The sequence below is a fragment of the Phodopus roborovskii genome, unplaced genomic scaffold, assembly GCF_943737965.1.
Source record: "Phodopus roborovskii unplaced genomic scaffold, PHOROB, whole genome shotgun sequence".
Lineage (NCBI taxonomy): Eukaryota > Metazoa > Chordata > Mammalia > Rodentia > Cricetidae > Phodopus > Phodopus roborovskii.
The window spans coordinates 3,260,538-3,279,704 of NW_026126586.1; the positions used below are offsets into that span (position 1 = coordinate 3,260,538).

The 19,167-nt window shown below is 46.1% G+C and overlaps 1 protein-coding gene across 1 annotated transcript in view; it reads left to right on the forward strand.

The window, feature by feature from the left end:
* Positions 1-19,167, forward strand: part of Rftn1 (raftlin, lipid raft linker 1) — a 188,229-nt gene that overhangs the window by 86,808 nt on the left and 82,254 nt on the right. The window contains exon 3 of the mRNA XM_051204191.1: positions 1,480-1,666. Coding sequence (XP_051060148.1) covers positions 1,480-1,666 — 187 coding nt within the window. The remainder of the gene's footprint in view (positions 1-1,479; positions 1,667-19,167) is intronic.

A 19,167-nucleotide genomic window follows, 5' to 3' on the forward strand; every position in this document is an offset into this window, starting at 1 on the left:
AACAAATGCATTCATTAATGACAAAAGTCACCTCTCAAATCAATGGGGAAAACTAGGTAAACTTCGGGGGTCTTGAATTCATAGTGTATGGCTTTGTACAGGATAAATCTGAAAAATGTTTAAGATTTACATGCAAAAAATGTGATATATTATAAAGCATTAACAGAAAAGGTGTTTTTCAAGGTCTTACTGCTATAGTGACATAAGAAATCTACTCGTGAAAACCCACTTTTGTAAAGTCAAAAATCAAGTAATGAATTGATGAAAGGCATTTCCAACCTGTGTCACCAGTAACTTAGTCACCTAAAATAATAGTTCCTGTGGGCCAATAGGAAAACGGATCAATAATTGAGTAAAATCGGCACAGTACCCACAGCTCATACGAAAGGATATGCACAACTTAAATATGAAGTATTTAATAAGAGAAGATACAAATTGCATAATAATAAGTATAGATCACTATCACAAAGGGATTCTTTTCCATTTTCCTTTTCATTTATTATGAGATTGTCCAGGGCATGGGAAAGACACTTTTTATATACTACCAATGAGAAGCAAGTCTATAGTCTTTATAAATGAAATCCGGCAGTTCCTGAACATGCTATAGTCTATAACTCAGTACTCTCGTTTCTTCTGCTTGCATAAAGATATGTATCCTGTTCCAGCCTTCAGTTCACATCTCCTCTGCCCCAGCTTCCAGGGTGTGGGAGCTACAAGCGTGCACTGAGAAACCCAGCTGTAGAAGTTTATTTCTAAATGTGTTGTATGTGCATCCGTGTAAAATCATGTAGGAATGAATATTTTAAAAGCCGTGTGGAGGCAGAAGCTTTTATAATCAGCCATGTAGCACATAAGTAGACCTATAAGAAATAAACCAGGAAGTGCTCTGTGCACCTGGGAGGCTGAGGCAGGAGGATCACTGAGTGTTTCAGGCCAGCCTGGTCTACAGAGTGAGCCCTGTGTCATGGAACGGAACCAAACCATTTGTGAATACTGCCTAGCCAGACAATGTACTTTTCTTATGGATCACTTAGGAGCAGACAGAACAGATGTATGAGAGATGTATAACGTTTTTCTGGTGTTTGCACAGAAGGGGATAGATAGGCAACCCTATTGTGGATGAATTAACAAATGTTAACACGTATCTAAAAACCAAGCATAGCCATTGCCTCTAGGGAAAAAGCGAGGCAGAGGGCATGGATGTAGACTTTCCAGTGCGTTCAGTGCGGTCCAGTGACTTTGGACCGTGTCTGCCCTGCTCATAGTATAAACGGGCTGGAGAGAAGGCTCGCAGCTTAGAGGGCTTTCTTTTATTGATGTCTTTAGACGAGGTGGGAGGAGACGGCTGTTTATTAAGTCTGGATGGCTTATCTGGGAAGAAGCGACCCAGAAGGTCCTCACCAGGGAGATGGAGAGGGACTTAGGGTTTGGAGGGCAGTGGTGACAGCCTCTGATCATCCTCTTTCCTCCCCATCCTAGCTGAGCTACCAAGGACCTCTGCTGTGAGGTTAACCTCTCTACGGGACCTGCCCACCCAGCTCCTGGAGCTGTACCAGCAAGGTTTCTCATTGGCTGCCCTGCACCCCTTCGTGCAGCCAACCAACAGGCAAGAGAAGCTACTCCTGGAGCACATCTTTAGGGCCATCCTGGTCAAGAAAACCAGCAGGTAAGGACGCAGCACTTGTTAGCGCCATGGAGACTAAGACATCTGAATACAGAGGGAGGGAGGGAGGATGGGAAGGGTTTGTACGTCAACCCTGGGGCCCTGCCTTCTGCCAGGTAAGCTGGAAAAACAAATGCCATGTCTGAATTCAAGTACAGATCAAGTTCCTGTCCCCTCCTCTACTTTGTGGGTGAAACTCAGCTAGAACACTGTCTTCTCTGCAGAAGCATCCTCCCAAAGTCATGCAGACAGTACAGATGTAATAAAGCCATTAATCTGGAAAGCCACGGTTGGAAACAACATTTTATTCCAGGCTTTATAGAGGCTCAGTGTTTCCCTCCCAAGTTTAGAGATACTTCAAAAATTAGAATTCATCAGAAGTTCTGTCAATTACCTCTGAAGAACACCTATTCTCTCCCACCCCACCCCACCCCACACCCCCATCTCCCACCCCACCCCACCCCCACCTCCATCTCCCACCCCACCCCCATCCCCCACCCCACCCCATCCCCCACCCCACCCCATCTCCCACCCCACCCCACCCCCACCCCACCCCACCCCCATCTCCCACCCCACCCCATCTCCCACCCCACCCCACCCCCCACCCCACCCCACCCCCACCCCACCCCACCTCCATCTCCCACCCCACCCCCACCCCACACCCCACCCCACCCCCACCCCCACCCCCCATCCCCCACCCCCACCCCCATCTCCCACCCCACCCCCCTACCCCACCCCACCCCACCCCACCCCCATCCCCCACCCCACCCCATCTCCCACCCCACCCCACCCCCACCCCACCCCACCCCCACCCCACCCCACCTCCATCTCCCACCCCACCCCCACCCCACACCCCACCCCACCCCACCCCCACCCCCATCCCCCACCCCACCCCCATCTCCCACCCCACCCCACCCCCACCCCCACCTCACACCCCACCCCACAGCCCCGCCCACACCCCCTCTCCCACCCCACCCCACCCCACACCCCACACCCTGCGCTGTCATTGGACTGGCCCTGATTTTAACTTCGCAGGCATTCTGAGGCTGTTTTCACACTGCTTTGTCCACTTGAGTATTATTTGTACATTTTCACTTGTGCCTGAGTGGGGAAAGAGATGGGTCTAGTCTTTCGAAAGGAGAAATACTCATCTCAAATGCTTAAAAAACAGTGATAAAAGCAGAAATTACAATGGGTCTGGCGGCTGTTATGAAGATGGAATTTGAAGCTGGGTGTGGTGGGAGACACTGATCTCATCACCTGGAAGGTGAAAGCAGGAAGGTCAGGAGTTAAAGGTCTAGCCTCGGCTGCACGGCGAGTCCCAGGCCAGTCTCTGTTACAAGCGCCTCCAGCTTAGTGAGTGCATAAGTAAATGCACTGACGTTTGAGAGAGGAAAACGGATTTACCCTCTGGCCAGCTGTCTCAGAAGGAATGGACAAGGCTTGTGTTTTAAAGGAAAGGGTCACGTTCATCTTTGTGAAAGCCACTTTGAGGTAGACACCACATTGGCCTCACATAGTCACATGGGGTATGTGTGGGACATGAAGCGGCATGCCAAGATGGACTTCTCTATTTCATAGTGCCTTAGCAGGCTCTGGGCCCTGAGGTGGAGCTTGTTTTTGTGATGGTGCTGGGTCTGGGTCACTGTGTTGTTTGTAAGGCGACACTGTGCACTGTCTGTTTTATACTTAACTGCTTTCTTTGTGTCCATTGGCCATGGATCAATATCTGGTATAATGACATGAGGAAATTATTCTGGGGACCATGGTGGTATTAATTTACACAGCCGTACAGGATATGCATATAATGTCAACAGCTCGTGTTAACTGAGCATTCATTCTGTGTCACATGTGATAACTATAATTTTGTCTGCATCGTTGGCTCATAAAATGGGAACCCTGCCTTGCTCCTAGTTTTGCAGGGTAGAGGCCCAGAGACCATGCAGCCAACCACAGTCCAAGTTGAGAGTGTGTATCAAGCTGCCAGCAACTGCCTGGAAAGAAACTGCTCTCACATAGCAGCCTCAAATGCATTTTACAAGCAAAGAACAAACACGCACCCACACACACATGCACACATGCATGCGCGTGCGCGCACACACTCACACACACACACACACACACACACACACACACTTAGTTGGCAGTTGCAGGGGAAGTAAAGCAAGCAAGCAGTGTAACAGAAGCCGGAAACATGCAGTTAGGTTAGTTGGGGCACTTTGACCCCGAGTTTCTAGAACAGGACAGTCACTTTCAAGGCAAGGGTAGGCAAAGTTGGGACTTTTCACGGTGGTGGAGGGTCGCAAAAGGAGGACAGGACACATTTCAGGTTAAATCAAAGATGGTTCCAACCGAGACAAAATGGAGCTACTTTGCCATGTCACACCAGGCCACCAACTCCCACACTGCATTCTTAGCTCTAGGTGATCTCAGGGGAGGCCGTTTATTCCCCACTGTCCTCCCATTTTACCCATCAGCCTTCAGAGAAAACATTTTGAAAGCAAATAAGACAAAACAGCCTCAGTACATGTTGCACAGGGCAAAGCCAAGGCTCCAGTGCAGGTGTTTGTCAGGCTGGTCTGTCTGTTAGTCTCGGTGTTGAGAGGAGACAGCCCCTGGGGTCAAGTTGTAGGGGCGCCCTCTGTGTGTTCTGTGGTAGGAGGTGGTGCTAGCAGTGGACCTAGATGAAGCATGTATAATACAAACGTACTAACACAAATATGAAGACATGTCTCTTCCTCTTTCTACACCCGGAGTAGCACTCCAGGCTAATTTGTCTGCAGATCTCCTGGGGATACTGTTAAAGAACGTTCTGATTCAGCATGTCTGAAGTCAGGCCTGGAATGCTGCATCTCCAGTGTGGTCCCAAATGATGCTGACACAGCTGCTGCACAGACCACACTTTGAGTAGCAAGGATGGAGAGGACCTGACTCATTCTTATCTGTGACCCACACTGTCATAGTTTTCTGCTCTTCTCTCTGGGGCAGGACCCAAGTCTCCTGGTCAGAGGGCCCATGTCCCAGGTTGCATGTGCTCCCTGGGAAGGGGTGTAGTGCTGGGGAGTACCAGTGGAATTTTCTGAGCCTCCCATTGTATACTTGACGCAGTGAGAAGCTTATAACAGGTGATTTGAAAGGCACGTTCAGTCATACGGTCAGATGGTCTGGGTGACAATGCCACTGTTTAAGAGCAAACCCACTCCCATTTGGTCCCTTACAAGCCAGCCAGAACAGCCAGGGGTTTAGACAGGGAAGAGGAAAATAAAGTTATTAAGATCAAGACGCTGGTGTGTGGGAGCATTTTCCAGAGGAGAGCATGCCAGGATCCCTGGTTGTAGTTCATTCTCTATCCCAGGATGCCCAATCCTCTGTTTCAGTGGCTGCAACACACGGGGTCTCCCTGTTTCCAGGTGTTGGGCAGCAGGAGGTGATGGCTGAGGCTGGGCTGTAAGTTCTCTTAAATGTACTTTTCTCTTCTGGCCAGTGTGGTAACTGTGTTTCTGCATCAGAGACCCCTTACCACACAACTGCAAGCAAGTAAGCAAAAATCCCTGAAGTTCTGTATCAGCAGATAATTGCAGAAAGAACAGAAGAAAGCTTGCATGATTAATTTTTAACATGAACAGATAAAGCAACACTTCTAGCAAAGGCTGCCAGTGTCTGACAGCCATAAATACTGTTAAGTGAAATGATTTAGCTCTAGGAAATGGAGTGAGTGCCTAGTTAATATTTCCCAAGTAGGGCACACTGACAGATTTAGGAAAGCTCTCTGCTTTTCTCTGCATCCAAATGAAGTATACTGGCAAAAACACCACAGAACGACTACTTGAAGGTAAACCTGAAGCATTTGAGAAGTGAACACAAAGTTTTTGGCAACTAACTGGATTTTGGGGTATGCAACAATATAAATAAAACAAACAAAAACCTAGGTAACTCAAGCTTATATCTATCCGCCCACCCATCCATCCATCCATCCGCCCATCCGTCCTTCCTCCATCCATTCTTTCCATCCCCACCCCCTAACCATCCACAAACACCTACTAAGGTTGTAAGAATACCATAAGTGTCCTTTATTTCTAGACCATCATGACAAACACACAGTAATTTTTCTTTGTTTCCCAGTGTATATATATACAGTAGCTATCTGTACATTGTACTGTATTTTCATTAAGTATGTAGTAGCATTATTTTTTAAATGTACACACCTCAATTTAAAAAGTAGTTTATTGCTAAACAACGCTAATGATTATATGAGCTGTTAGGAAAATGATGTCAGTAGACAGGCTCAGTATAGTTGCCACAAGCCTCTGGATTTGTAAAACATGGATTACCTACAAAGCACAATATAAGGAGAGTCCCGGGGTCTTCTTAAGACATTGGTCCAGGTGGGGGAGTAGAGGACTCAGTTGGATGTAGCATCTGCTTTCCAGGAACCAACTGTCTGGTTGAGGAATTTCTCATGAGGTATCTGTCATGTCACCCTCCTACTGGAGGAGAAGTTATATTTTAACCTGGCTCTTACTCTCTTAGATGTCTTTAAATTGTCATTATATTTGTATGCACATCTGTGAAGTTGTACATGTGGATGCCAGAAGACGGCTCGAAGGAGTTGGTTCTCTCCTTCCGCCATGTGGGTCCCAGAGCTCAAACTCAAGCAGTGATGCTTGGCAGGTTTTCCCTTCTGAGCCATCTTGCTGGGTGCTGGGTGCTGGGTGCTGGGCGCTGGGTGCTGGGCGCTGGGTGCTGGGTGCTGGGTGCTGGGCACTGGGCCTTGCTTCTTTTGGGCACACGTAGGAATACTGACCACGAGATGGGAAGAGTTTATGTAAGTCTTAGAAGGAAATGCTCTGCAGTGCTCTTTGGGTAACTGGAGAAAATCATTACTGAGTCCCCCCAAAAGCAGCACGCAGCACTCTGAAGCCAGACATTTGACCAGTTTCATGAAATCCACAATATACTATCAGGTCTTTTCATTTGTAATCATGTTAATGGCCATTCCATTTCAAGATGGAGGTCTATCTGCGGACCTGTGTTGGTGTTCTTCGGCTCAGTGTGTCGGGTTCAAGGTCAGTTCCTTGGAAAGGCAACTCCAGCATGAATAGCTGAATGTGTAATATTGAATATGTGGAATATGCTGCCCTTCCTTCATCCTTTCTTAGGACCACTTAGTGGTTTTTAACGCACAACATAGTTGCGTTTTGTCTGGCTTCTAACTGCAGTTAAGTTACTCTTTTGTGTTCTGTGCAGTTTTCCTTAGAACGAATTGCCAAAAAAAAAAAAAAAAAAAAATTTAAAACTTCAAGACTGAGAGAAGTTGGTTATTAAAATGTCACGTCTGATGTTTTACGAGTGTGGATTTTAATTCTAGGTGGTTTTATAGTTTTCGATGGAGAAATACACTGTGATGCTCTCATTCCCAGACACTGAGTTGTTCACAGCAGAGCTGGTTTTGAGCTAATTCGATGTACTGATAGGGTTTTCCTTGCTGATGGGTTGAAGCTGCTTTGGACCCAGGTTTCCTAGAGTAATGCCTACACTGGCACAGGGACTTGTCGTGGTGGGTAGGGGCCTGCAGTGGCACAGGGACTGGTCGTTGTGGGTAGGGGCCTTTTGGCCCAGGGAATGAGACCATAAGAACTAACCCTACTTCAGACAACGCACCATGCAACTAATCAAAATTGCCCATGACTGTCTTTTTAAGTTCCCATGAAATGCAATACTGCCAAGATTGGACCACCATTTCCCTGCAGTGAAGCCCTCATTAAACCTGAGCTGGTTTGGTTTGCAGGGCTGCCCTCTCTAGGATGGTAAGACGCTTGTAGGTAGCATGGCATCTGTGGGAACTAAGACAGCAGACTCAGGAGCTCCCTACTTCCTTTTGGAGGTCTTCTGTGACCCGTCTGCCTGTCAACTAAGACAGTGATATTGTTTTATGTTACAACAATTGTTTCATGTAAATGTGTCATCTAATTTTAATGTATAAAGATGATTCTAAAGAGACCTCCCTAGGTCTTAAGAAAAATCCTTTTCGGGGACTGTGAACTGTACCTACGGGCATGGTGACGTCACACTAGTACTTAGGTCTTGGTTTGCATCTTTAGCAAAAGTGTGTCAGTGGCCCAGTGCTCTCCATTAGCTCTATACTGGAGAGATGGGTAGGTTTGAACAGACAGAGTCGTAGTGGGTAGGACCTTCCAGGCATTGGAAGGCCCAAGACAGCCCGAAGCTTGAGCAAAGTTAGTAGACCGAAGTCCTGGGTCCTACTCCCTCTGCTGGCCCAGCCAAGGCCGCCATGCCGTCACTCCATCTGCTGCTCCAGCAATCCTTTTGAAAAGGTGCAGTTGGTTGATGAGATCTATAGTAAGCCATTTCATCCTAAATCAGTCATCTAATGGAATCTGAGACATTTTTCCTCCCAGTGAGTCAACTCTAGCCACACCCACATTCAGGAGGTCTAGGTCCATCCTATGCTGGTTTCCAAGCTGTCAGCCTGGGGTCCATGAGCTCCCCCTTGTTCAGGTCAGCTGTTTCTGTGGGTTTCTCCAGCCTGGTCTTGGCCCCTTTGCTCATCACTCCTCCCTCTCTGCAACTGGATTCCAGGAGTTGGGCTCAGAGTTTAGCTGTGGGTGTTTGCTTCTGTTTCCATCAGCTAGCACTTACTGTTCTTTTACAGGAAGGGTTCCCAGCACTCATGCTGAGTGATATACAACTACCCGTAACTCCAGGCACCCTCTTCTGACATCCAGTGGTACCTGCACACATGTGGCAGACACTTAGATAAAAATTTAAAAGTAAATCTTTTTGCTATTGTTGTTTAAAGGACAACAGAGCCTGGAGTGTTGGCTCAGAAGCTAAAAGCACTTCCTGATCTTGTAAGAGATCCGGGTTTGCTTCCCAGCTTCCCCTGTGTCAACTCAAAACCATCCCTAACACCAGTTCTAGGGGCATCCAGCACCCTCTTTTGGCATCAGGCTTGTGCACTGCGTACTTTTGCAAGAAAAACAGTCAGCTACGTAACATCAAAAGTGATGATTAATTTTAAAAAGATTCAAATGGTAAAGTCATGCCTTAAAGTTTAGCTACAATTATTCACCAAAGAATCTTAAGTTCATTACAAATGGGTCTGTGCTTGGCTTATTAATTTACCAATAGTGGAAGGACATCTTGATAATAAAGCCACGGAGCATGGACTGAAAATAATGGAACATTCATGCACACACACACACACACACACACACACACACACTCCTACCTTTCATGGGCAAGAATAAGTGATTTGCCACAAGAGTGTTTGTATGTTATTTTTCACTCTTTTTAAGGAAGCATCTAAAGGATGCCCTTCACTGCAAAGGAACTCTTTGTGGGCCTTTACTGATGCATGAATGCATTATGTTGCCTTTTTATGGACCACAAGATAACAGGAACATTTTCTTTGGCATTTGAAAAGGGCAAACTTAGAAAAGTGCAGAATTATATTGGAACTAAAAGGAACATTCTTTTAAAAATTATAGTGGCAAGTGTCCCCTTTAAGCGGACTCATATCTCTTCATCTCTAATTTTTACCAATTACTTGGGAGAATTACAGGGTTTCTAGAAAGAGGGCTCATAATTAAGGGGCGTACACAGAGGGCGAAAACACCTACAAAAGTGTGCCCTAGGAAATGTTCACACTTGAAGCTGGGTATAGCCTGGAGCGAGCTGGTTGTTGGAATCACACACGGGAAGAAAGAGGAACAGCGGGCTTGCCCGTGATTGACACGTGTTACTGAGATGGGGAGCCACAGCCCCAGGCTCGTTCCCGGATAGCAGGAAGGTAGATTAGAAGCTTGAGTCTGAGCACAGAATAGCTAGCAGCTGTCTGTTCAGTGTGGAGTTCATTATTGCGGAGTCAGAAATAGGAAGGGTGTCCACCATGTCCCCAGCTTCCCAAGGTATGTGTCAAATCTGATTAACTCTCCGTTGCCCCTTCACGACCCTCGAGAGCTGTGCAGTGTCACCCAACCAACTCTAATTTATTCTTCTTATTTCCTGGTTCCCTCAGGAGCCAACACCCTTTCTGGTGTGTTGAAGTCTCAGGATTCCTTGTTAATTATTGTGTTTGCACTTTTCCTAATATGCCAGCATCAAGCCATGCTCTCGGGGGAAAGAGGTTTTTTCCAGTCCACACTCCTAAATACCTTCCCTCACTTTTTCATCCTCTGCCTCCAAAGTGGCAGCCTTTGTCCAAGTGGAGAGAGTAGGAAAGGCGTACTTGGTTTGTGTGGAGACTCATTTCCCTTGGCTCTGATTGCCCATGTCTTTCCCAATATTCTTATTTTTATTTTTGTCACATTAGCATTCGAGTAGTTTCCAGTCTTTTTCCCCACAAGTATTCTGGAATGGCAGAGAGCAGTAGGCGGTAAGCGTCGACGCAGATGCAATGAGCACTGCATTTCTTTGAGTCCCTGTTGATGTTAAAATATACATGAATACCACAGTACCCTGAAGTATTTGTTTGTTTTTAAGTAAAATAAGGACCCTCCCTCCTACACAGGCATGCACTGTTCAAACAATGCATTCTCTAGGAGGAGAATTTATTCTGTAGCATCATATGGGGCCCGGGGGGACACGGAGACACAATTTTGAAGACTGTGTGCATACAGAACAGGTAATTTAGTTGCAGACACTTTTATTAAGGTGTTAGGCTTTTGGGTTTATATGTCCAATCTGTACTAAATTTAGGAATTCAGATAGTCTTACTTTAAATCTTCCTGGAATATTTTTTTCTCTGAATCTTTCCTCCTCTTTGCCAGTTGGATGGACATTACCAGCAGCAGGACCTAGAAAGCACCAGTACTAATTAAAGTTTGCATTTCCAATAAGAATACAGTAGGATGCAGGTGAGAAATAAGTTTCAGACATACACGAGAACATTATAAGTGTTTCCATATTCTGTAGATCTTGATGTAACGATTATCTCTCAATCTGTGCAAGTGTTTTCTATAATACTTTAAGTAGTTGAAAAATAAATCATTTTTTACGTAGACATAAATGCTATAAATATGATCGAGTGAAGGTCATCATCTAATTCCTTTCCTATTCATCCACCATGAGCTGAAACTTAGCACAGCTACAAAGACGTTAAAATCCAAATTAGAAACTTGTATTCATGCGACACCTGTTTCTGAGAGTCTGGGAGTTTTCCGCTGCATTCCTGCATGTACTAAGTATCATAATTAATTCTCACTATGTCCTCATGATGGTTGTTTTTGTTGTAATATTGGTTGAAGACATTGTTATGTGTTCAGCTGAGGTTTCATACTTACACCATTGGTACCAGAAAAGACACTATTATTTTCTCTAATTACCCACTTCCTACTTTATATTCCAGAAGAGTGAAGCAGCACTTATGAATGCCTTTTCAGAACTGAAGTGGCATGGGCGGAGGTCATGTGTGGAGAGTGTTGTAGAAATACACCGCCTAAGGCCTCACAGGCCCTGGAGTTTATGGAAGGGTTGGAGCATCACAGGAACCCTCCGGGGTTTGTAGCATCCTTTGTGTCTGTGGAGGGACTTTGAAAGGAGAGTCCACACTTGTCCCCAGGCTGGTATGCATGCAGAACTACAGATACAGACTCTTTGAAGCCCTGGGTGTTCTGTTTTTCTGGCTGCCAGGGTCTGGTCACTTCCTGCAGGGAATCAATCTGGGGCCACGAGTGTATTATTTCCTCTCCATTCTCAAAAAGAAAATGTGATGGTGGGTGCCTTCTGTGGCTTCTGAAGTGGTAGCCTTCTTCCAGAAAGGAGGTGGGATCATCCCTACAGAGGGAAGTTGATGACACACTCGTGTCCCTGACCTGTTCATTCTTAAACCCGATGTTGACTAAGTTCTCCAAATCGCTGTGCCCATTAACCTAGCTTTTACTAGAGAAGGAAACTCTGTCTGGTCAAGAGCATCAGTGTGTTTGCAGGCGCTTCTTGAAGTGACTTGACTATCTTTGACGATGATGACAATAGCTGTTTCCTGACTATGGAGTCCTGGCACATTGCATCACCATGCACACTGTCCTTACTTTTGGAGCCTACATGAAGAATGTGGAGAGGGCTTCACTGAGCAGTCCCGGCATTACATACGAGTGGTGACTTTCCCATCCCATACCTCTAGCAGCCACAAATGCCTCCAGGCGTGGCCAAACATGAGCCAGTGGAAAAGCACCGTTTCCAGTTGAGAATGCCTGAGTCCCAGTTCGTGTGCGAGGCAGGCAGGCCTCTAATTTTACTCTTTTCTAGGAAGCCAGCCTTGCCAAAACATTTATTATACTAACCTAATTTTGCCACCGAATGAAATGGTGTGTTTATTGTGATTAGGATTTTCATACATGACTTAAAATTTGCTCCCGGTTTTTAAAAGAGATTTATGCTTAAGTGTGTTTGTGACAGAGACAGGGACAAAGACAAAAACAGACACACACACACACACACACACACACACACACACACACACAGTGTACAGGTGCCTGTCGAGGCTAGAAGAGGGCATCAGACACCTTGGAGCTGTTACAGGTGGCTTTGAGCTCCCCAACATGAGTGCTGGGAACTGAACTTACATTCTCCAAAAGAGCAGCAAGTGCTCTTAATCCCTGAGCCTCCTTTCTAGCTAGCTCTGGGATTCTTTCTCTCTCTCTCTCTCTCTCTCTCTCTCTCTCTCTCTCTCTCTCTCTTTCTTTCTTTCTTCTTTATTTATTGGGTTTTGTGTTATCTTTTCCCCTTGCTGGGATCAGACTGAAGGCCTCACACTTGCTAACCACATGTTCTACCAAGTGACTTATATCCCCAACCCCTGTGTCATATAAATGACTGCAATAAATGTACAGCAGGTATGGTAATAAGAAAACTGTTCCTCAGGACCATTGGCCACTCTTGTACATTTTCTGTATGAAGCCTAAAGTAATTTTCTACAGTTCACCATGAAACCTGTTGAAACTGTAATTATATTAACATAGTAATTTGAGATTAATTTTCACCTTATGTTTTGAAGAACACAAGGTTCAATATTATTGTTAGAAGTAAATTGCGTAGAACGTTGAAGTCGTTTTGAGAAAGTTTGTATACTGTGCTGGGTCAGTAGTTACTGACATACATGGAAGAGATCGGCCAGCACAAAGGGAGAAGAGATAGCACCTGTGACAGTTATTTTCAGGAAAGTTTAGCAGAGAGGGGAGTCACCGGTCACTGAATTTGAGTAGTATTGAGGGTGAAGGAGTCCTGGCTTGGCATGAATGTCATCCTGTATGAAGCTCAGATCTCAGCAAAGTTGATTTGTGAATTATTTGTATTTTAACTAAAATAGCCTTTTATGGGGGAGGGAAAACAAAATATCTCATTTTCTTTTTTTAAAGATTATTAAAATTTATAACTAATAGCAAAAGTTTAATTGTACATATGTTTATATTTGTGTATGGGTGCATAGTCATGGATACCTGTGTGTATTTATAATTTTGTATGGGTGCATATGTGTGGGCACCTGTGTGTGTCTATATTTTTGTTTGGGTGCGTAGATGTGGATACTTGCATGTGTCTATATGGATGCATATGTGTGGGTGTATCTATATGGGTGCATAGGTGTGGGAACCTGTGTGTGTCTATATTTGTGTATGGGTGCATAGACATAGACACCTGTGTGTATCTGTATTTGTGTATGGGTGCATAGACATAGACACCTGTGTGTATCTGTATTTGTGTATGGGTGTACAGGTGCACTGGCATTGGATGGAGTTGTTACAGACTCTGGAGCTGGAGTTAACAGGCAGTTGGGAACCATCTGATGTCAGTGCTGGGAACCGAACTTGGATCCTCCACAAGATCATTACACACACTTAACCATGGAGCCATCTGTCCAGCCCCTTTATGTTATGTTTTCCCTTATGTACAGAATGTGTGTATATACATATATGTCCTTCTGTGTGTGTTGGCCTCGTGTGTGTGTGTGTGTGTGTGTGTGTGTGTGTGTGTGTGTGTGTGGTTAAAGGTGGAAAGGGATCAGCAGGAAGGGGGAAGTAGATGGGGGGAAGAAGGAATATGGGGTAAACATGAATGAGGTACAATGATAATATGTATGAAAATGTCAGATAACTCATAAACATAGAAACCCTGTGCAGTGCTTGGGGCAGACACAGTGCTGCTGTCTTCACCCATCGGCGGACACACTAGACATGGCTGCCTCAACTCCGCTGTTCAGAAGAGTGAGGCTGAAATGCAATACCTCTGAGATCTAACGTGGAGAAACTTGGAATTACCAAAAGAACAGTTTGAAACACACACAGCTGCCCATTATATTTAACAGGGAGCCTCGTTTGAAGTGGACGTTTCTTCCTTGAGGTGCCAGCTCTTGAAAAGACAACACAGGCTTCCGGTGGTCCTCCGGGAGTGATGTGTATCCCCCTGGTTCTCGTCTTCTCGTGTTCTAATGAATTGTGTGTATGCTTTATGGCACATAGTGTACTCAAGCTTTTCCTTAAAGGGAGGTGTGGTTAAAGTCACGTAGAGACAGTGAACCCAGGATCATGGTTGCCAAGGAAAGGGTTGGCTGCTCAGCGTGTGGTCCATGCACCAGCAGTGGCGGCATCCCTTGGTAATTCCTGAGAAATTTCAGGCCCTCTGCCCTGATATAGAATCAGAATCTGCATTTTAGAAGATTCCACATGGCCTCTGGCTACATTCCAGTTAAGGACAGAGCAAGTTGTGTCTTCTTAACAAGTACACATTTGAATCAAAGTTAATTACGGTTAATTTTTTTAAAACAATTTATCTTTATTTTATGTGTATGAATGTTATGCCTACATGTGTGTATGTACAGTGTGTTTATACGTGGGGCCCGTGATGTCCATAACATGGTGCTGGAACTCAAAACCCAGGTCCTCTGCAAGAGCAGTAGGTGCTCTTAACACCTGAGCATCTCTCCAGCCCTGGGGCTGATGGAGCTTTTGAAGGAAAGTTGCACTCTCTTGAGTTGTGCTGGACACATTTCTGTAGTGACTTCAGTGGATGCTGTGGATGTAGAGCTTAGCGCTGGTCCTGTGCCCCATCCCAGGCAGGGTGTATGTAGGAAGAACAAGAAAAGCAAAAACTGTAGCAGACTTGAACTTGGAACCTGTAATTGTGTGCAAACCGAGACTTCCTGTCACTCAGCTGGCCGTGGCCCATAAAACTCTCAAGGACCACTCATGGGTAGCTATCCTTGCTATTTGTGTGCAGGTATGAGCCTTGTTCTGAACCAGCAAATGTCAGGAATATGTGAATTTCCTCAGTGTTCTGATTTTTAAAAACGTTATTCGTTATTATGAATATTAAATCTGTGATTGGTGTGTGTGCGTGCATGTGGGCGTGCCTGTGTGGGGTTCATAATTTCATAAGAGTCTGCAGGAGTTCAAGAGAGCAGGGCTCTTCCTCTGGCTGTTCCTCTTCTTCCCATAGCCCAGAGCACTGAAAGGCTCTTCATTTACACCGGCCTTTCAAGGCAATCGGCAAAGGCCTCGTGTTAGAGGTGGCGTGGTTTATCTGGCAGAGAGCCAGCACTGACTGTAGGCAGAGGCAGGATGTGGCAAGATTTTCTCTAAAGTAACGGTGGTGTCCCTCCCGCCCCCTAACAGGCACCCACTTGGCAGCACACAGCTCAGGCTCGTTCTAAGCATGCGTCTGCTAGATTCTGATTACCCACCAGCTGAGTAGCAAGCGCCTCCATGTTCTTGATCTTTGCCTCACTGACTTGTACCTGTCTTGTTCCCATGTGCTTGTAATCTGCTGGAGCTTCACTAATCCATTGTCTATGGCCCTGTGGCTAATTCCCATGACGCCTCAAGGGTTCCACTCATCCGCTTTTTGATCTAAGAACAACTTCCTGATCCTGGGCAGTAGAAATAAGTCCCATACACTTCTGTGAGCATGTGCCTGCCTGTGCTTGCTGGTGCGTGTATGTGCAGATGCCTGCAGGGACCAGAGGCCTCAGATGCCCTGGAGTTCCTGGCAGTAGTGAGCCATCAGGTATGGGTGCTGGGAACCGGACCCAGGTCTTCTGCAGGAGCAGGGAATGCTCACGACTGCTGGGCTGTCCCCCCACCCCTTAGACTCTACGTTCTCCCTTACTTACTCAGCCTGCCCACAAACCCACGGGTGGCGATGCACAGAAGACTGGGCCTTCCCACATCAATCGCTTGCCGGCCACTCTGATGAAAGCATTTTCTCAGGCCAGCCACTCTGATGAAAGCATTTTCTCAGGCCAGGCCCACCTTTCAGATAGTCCTAGTTGTGTCAAGTGGACAAAGGGTAAGCAGCATACAGGCCTGCAGCTGGCTCATCGCTTCCTCTACTGTTTCTTTAAAACAAAACTAGCCATTCTGGCCATTGCAACTGAACCTGGTGTTGCTTTGGGGCAGGAAAGTAAAAGGTTGACTCGGCTGGGTGAGTCTTAACCTCTCTTCCTGTTTCCCAGAGGTAAAGGATTTGTTTTTGACAACTGACATTTAGTAACTTTTTATCTGGCTGGAGAAGTGCCCTGATCTAAGTTGGTTCTTGTCTCTGCTTCTAACAGTTTCTTCTAAGAGGAGCAAAGATGGTCCTGCTGGCAAGCAAAGCCATCGTTTCCTTCTTGTTATGACTGAAATTTAAACTCTGCCTCTTGGCTTGGGAAAATTGGAACCATTGAAACCTGAAATTAGGTTATAATATCTATGACTTAGGTACCAAAGTGAGATCTGTTTCATGCTTATGCCTTACAAGTCATTATATTGTAACTTTCTGTCATGTGTCATGAGCCTTTTCTTTAAAGGGATAGTTGATCATTTTTAAAGAGTTTTAAAAATGGCTTTAAACTAGATGTGCCCCAAAGACCCAGATGAGCTCAGCTCACAAGTTATTCTTACTTCATAGGGAGAATTCAGGGATTCACTATTTTGCCTGAAAATATTTCAAATGTTTAATCCAACTCGTAGAAACAGGATTTACTTAGACACATGTGTATTTAATGGCATAGAGAGGGTCCTTCCCAGGCTGTGGTGACTCCCACACCCTCCCATCTCCAGTGCCACAGACACATGAGAGGCCCATGCAATGGGAGACCAAAGAGCTCCCTTAAATTTCTCCAAGGAAATGGCCCAGAAGCATGCTGTTTTTCTACCAAGGACCCCAGGTATTCCGAGCCAAGTCGGCAGAGTGACTAGACAGTCTGCCAACTTCACAAACTACTCCGACATGAAAGGCACATGGATACCCTCAGACCCGTTTCCTACGATGGCTCCCTCTTGGAGTTTCAAAAAATATGCAAATTAGAGAGAGGATGATGAGTGTGTTCATGCAAGCAATTGACAGGGCAGCGTCCTCCATCCTCAGTGACAAGCGGCCTTAACTGACTTCCAGAAACTGTCTCCTCAGATAGCTGTGTTACAGAATTACTGCAGTCGCTTCCCTTGCTTCTCCTAGCTCTTCAGTGAAGAGTCCTGAGACTTTGTGAAGATCTCAGCTGGTCCCAGGCTTTAAATACCACGTGGACACCGATGGTCTTTGAACTAGTTCTCCAGACTCCTGACTTGATAATGTTTATTTGAATTGTCCCTCCCTCCCCTCCTCTCCCTCCCTCCCTCCCTTCTTCCCTCCCTCCTTCCCTCCCTCCTTCCCTCCCTCCCTCATGTAGCCCAGGCTGCCCTTTAGTGTGTCATGTAGTTGGTATGGCTTTGAACATCTGGTTTTCCTACCTCCCCCCACTGAGTACTGGATTTCAGGTGTATCATGCCTGGTTCCTCTAGCAGTGGTGATTAAACCTAGGGCTTTGCAAATGCTAGGCGAGCAGTCTACCAACTGAACTACAGCCCTGCTTCAAATTTGAATATTTTCAACTGGGTAGTAGGCATTTCTACATGGATGTCAGCTGGATATGTCACATTTAATATAGATGAAACTGAATTCTCAATCTTTGCTTGCCCTGTCAAACCTGTGCCAACCTAACTATCCCCATCCTGACTGTGGTAATTTCATCCATTCCTCTCACTTCAAAGACAATAATGCTTACAGTCATCTCGTCTACTTTCTTCTTTTTTGCATCCCACAACCTGTCCCTTGGATATCATGAAGGTTCTCCCTTAAAAACAGAATCCATTGCTTCTCACCATAACCACCACACTTTGATGCTAGCATCTGTTGTCTGGACCACGGAGACAGTCTCCTAGCATCTGTTGTCTGGACCACGGAGACAGTCTCCTAGCATCTGTTGTCTGGACCACGGAGACAGTCTCCTAGCATCTGTTGTCTGGACCACGGAGACAGTCTCCTAGCATCTGTTGTCTGGACCACGGAGACAGTCTCCTAGCATCTGGTGTCTGGACCACAGGGGCAGTCTCCTAGCTGCCCTTCAGGGACTTCCTGTGTGCTTTTATAATGGAAGGTCTATTTGTTCTGTGTCCTAGGGGGGGTGTCTGTATTATCCTGTCTCCACGGGTTCTCTACCGGACTGTTACTCACTGCTTTCCCATCTGCCATGAAAACAACTAAAGTCTCAGAAGTTTGTGGAAACTGTTACAAGGCTTGTGGTGGATGTCACACTTTTCTAGCTAGCTCTAGGTCCATCAGCTTCTGAGCTACAAGACCATTCATGAAGCTTGGGCTGGAGGATGCTAAAGGCATGTCTGAGTGTGTCCCAGGATGACAAAGGCATGTCTTAGTGTGTCCCAGGATGACAAAGGCATGCCATAGTGTGTCCCAGGATGACAAAGGCATGTCTTAGTGTGTCCCAGGTTGACAAAGGCATGTCTTAGTGTGCCCCAGGATGCTAAAGGCATGTCTGAGTATGTCCCAGGATGACAAAGGCATGTCTGAGTATGTCCCAGGATGACAAAGGCATGTCAGCGTGCCCCCTGATCTTCTCCAAGCTTTGATGTATATGCACAAACAAGACAATCTAGGAGGTTATTTCTGCTAGTCAGCCCCACGTCCTCACAAGGGTCACCTCATGACCCTCTGTTTTTCTTTTGTTTAAGTCAAGGCTAGGGGAAGTTGGGGTTCCCATGTCCCTTTCTGAGACCACACAATGGCATGGCCTTTCCTCCTCACCCACAGGAGGGTGGCAAGTGGCCACTCAGCCAAGAGACTCTGGCCACTGCTTCTTCCTTAGCAGCTGACTGCGGGGAATACCTGTTCCCTTACACTGGGAATCACTAGATGGCCAGAGCCTGTCCGTAGTTCCAGGGTCACAGCACGTCTGCTATTATTCAATGCTATGCTCACTCGGCAGCCTTACTGGACCTAGGCCTGTCCTCCAAGATGTCTTTTCCAAAAAGAGGGTTCCTGTGATTTCCTCCTTGGGGATAGAAATGGGTTATTACACATTTAGTGGCTCACAGCAGCATGTACTCATGTGTACACACACACACACACACACACACACACACACACACACACGTACACACAAGAGATCAACATTAGGGTACAGGTCTCTAACTAGGACCTGGAGTTCAGTGGTTAGGCCAGGCAGGATGGCT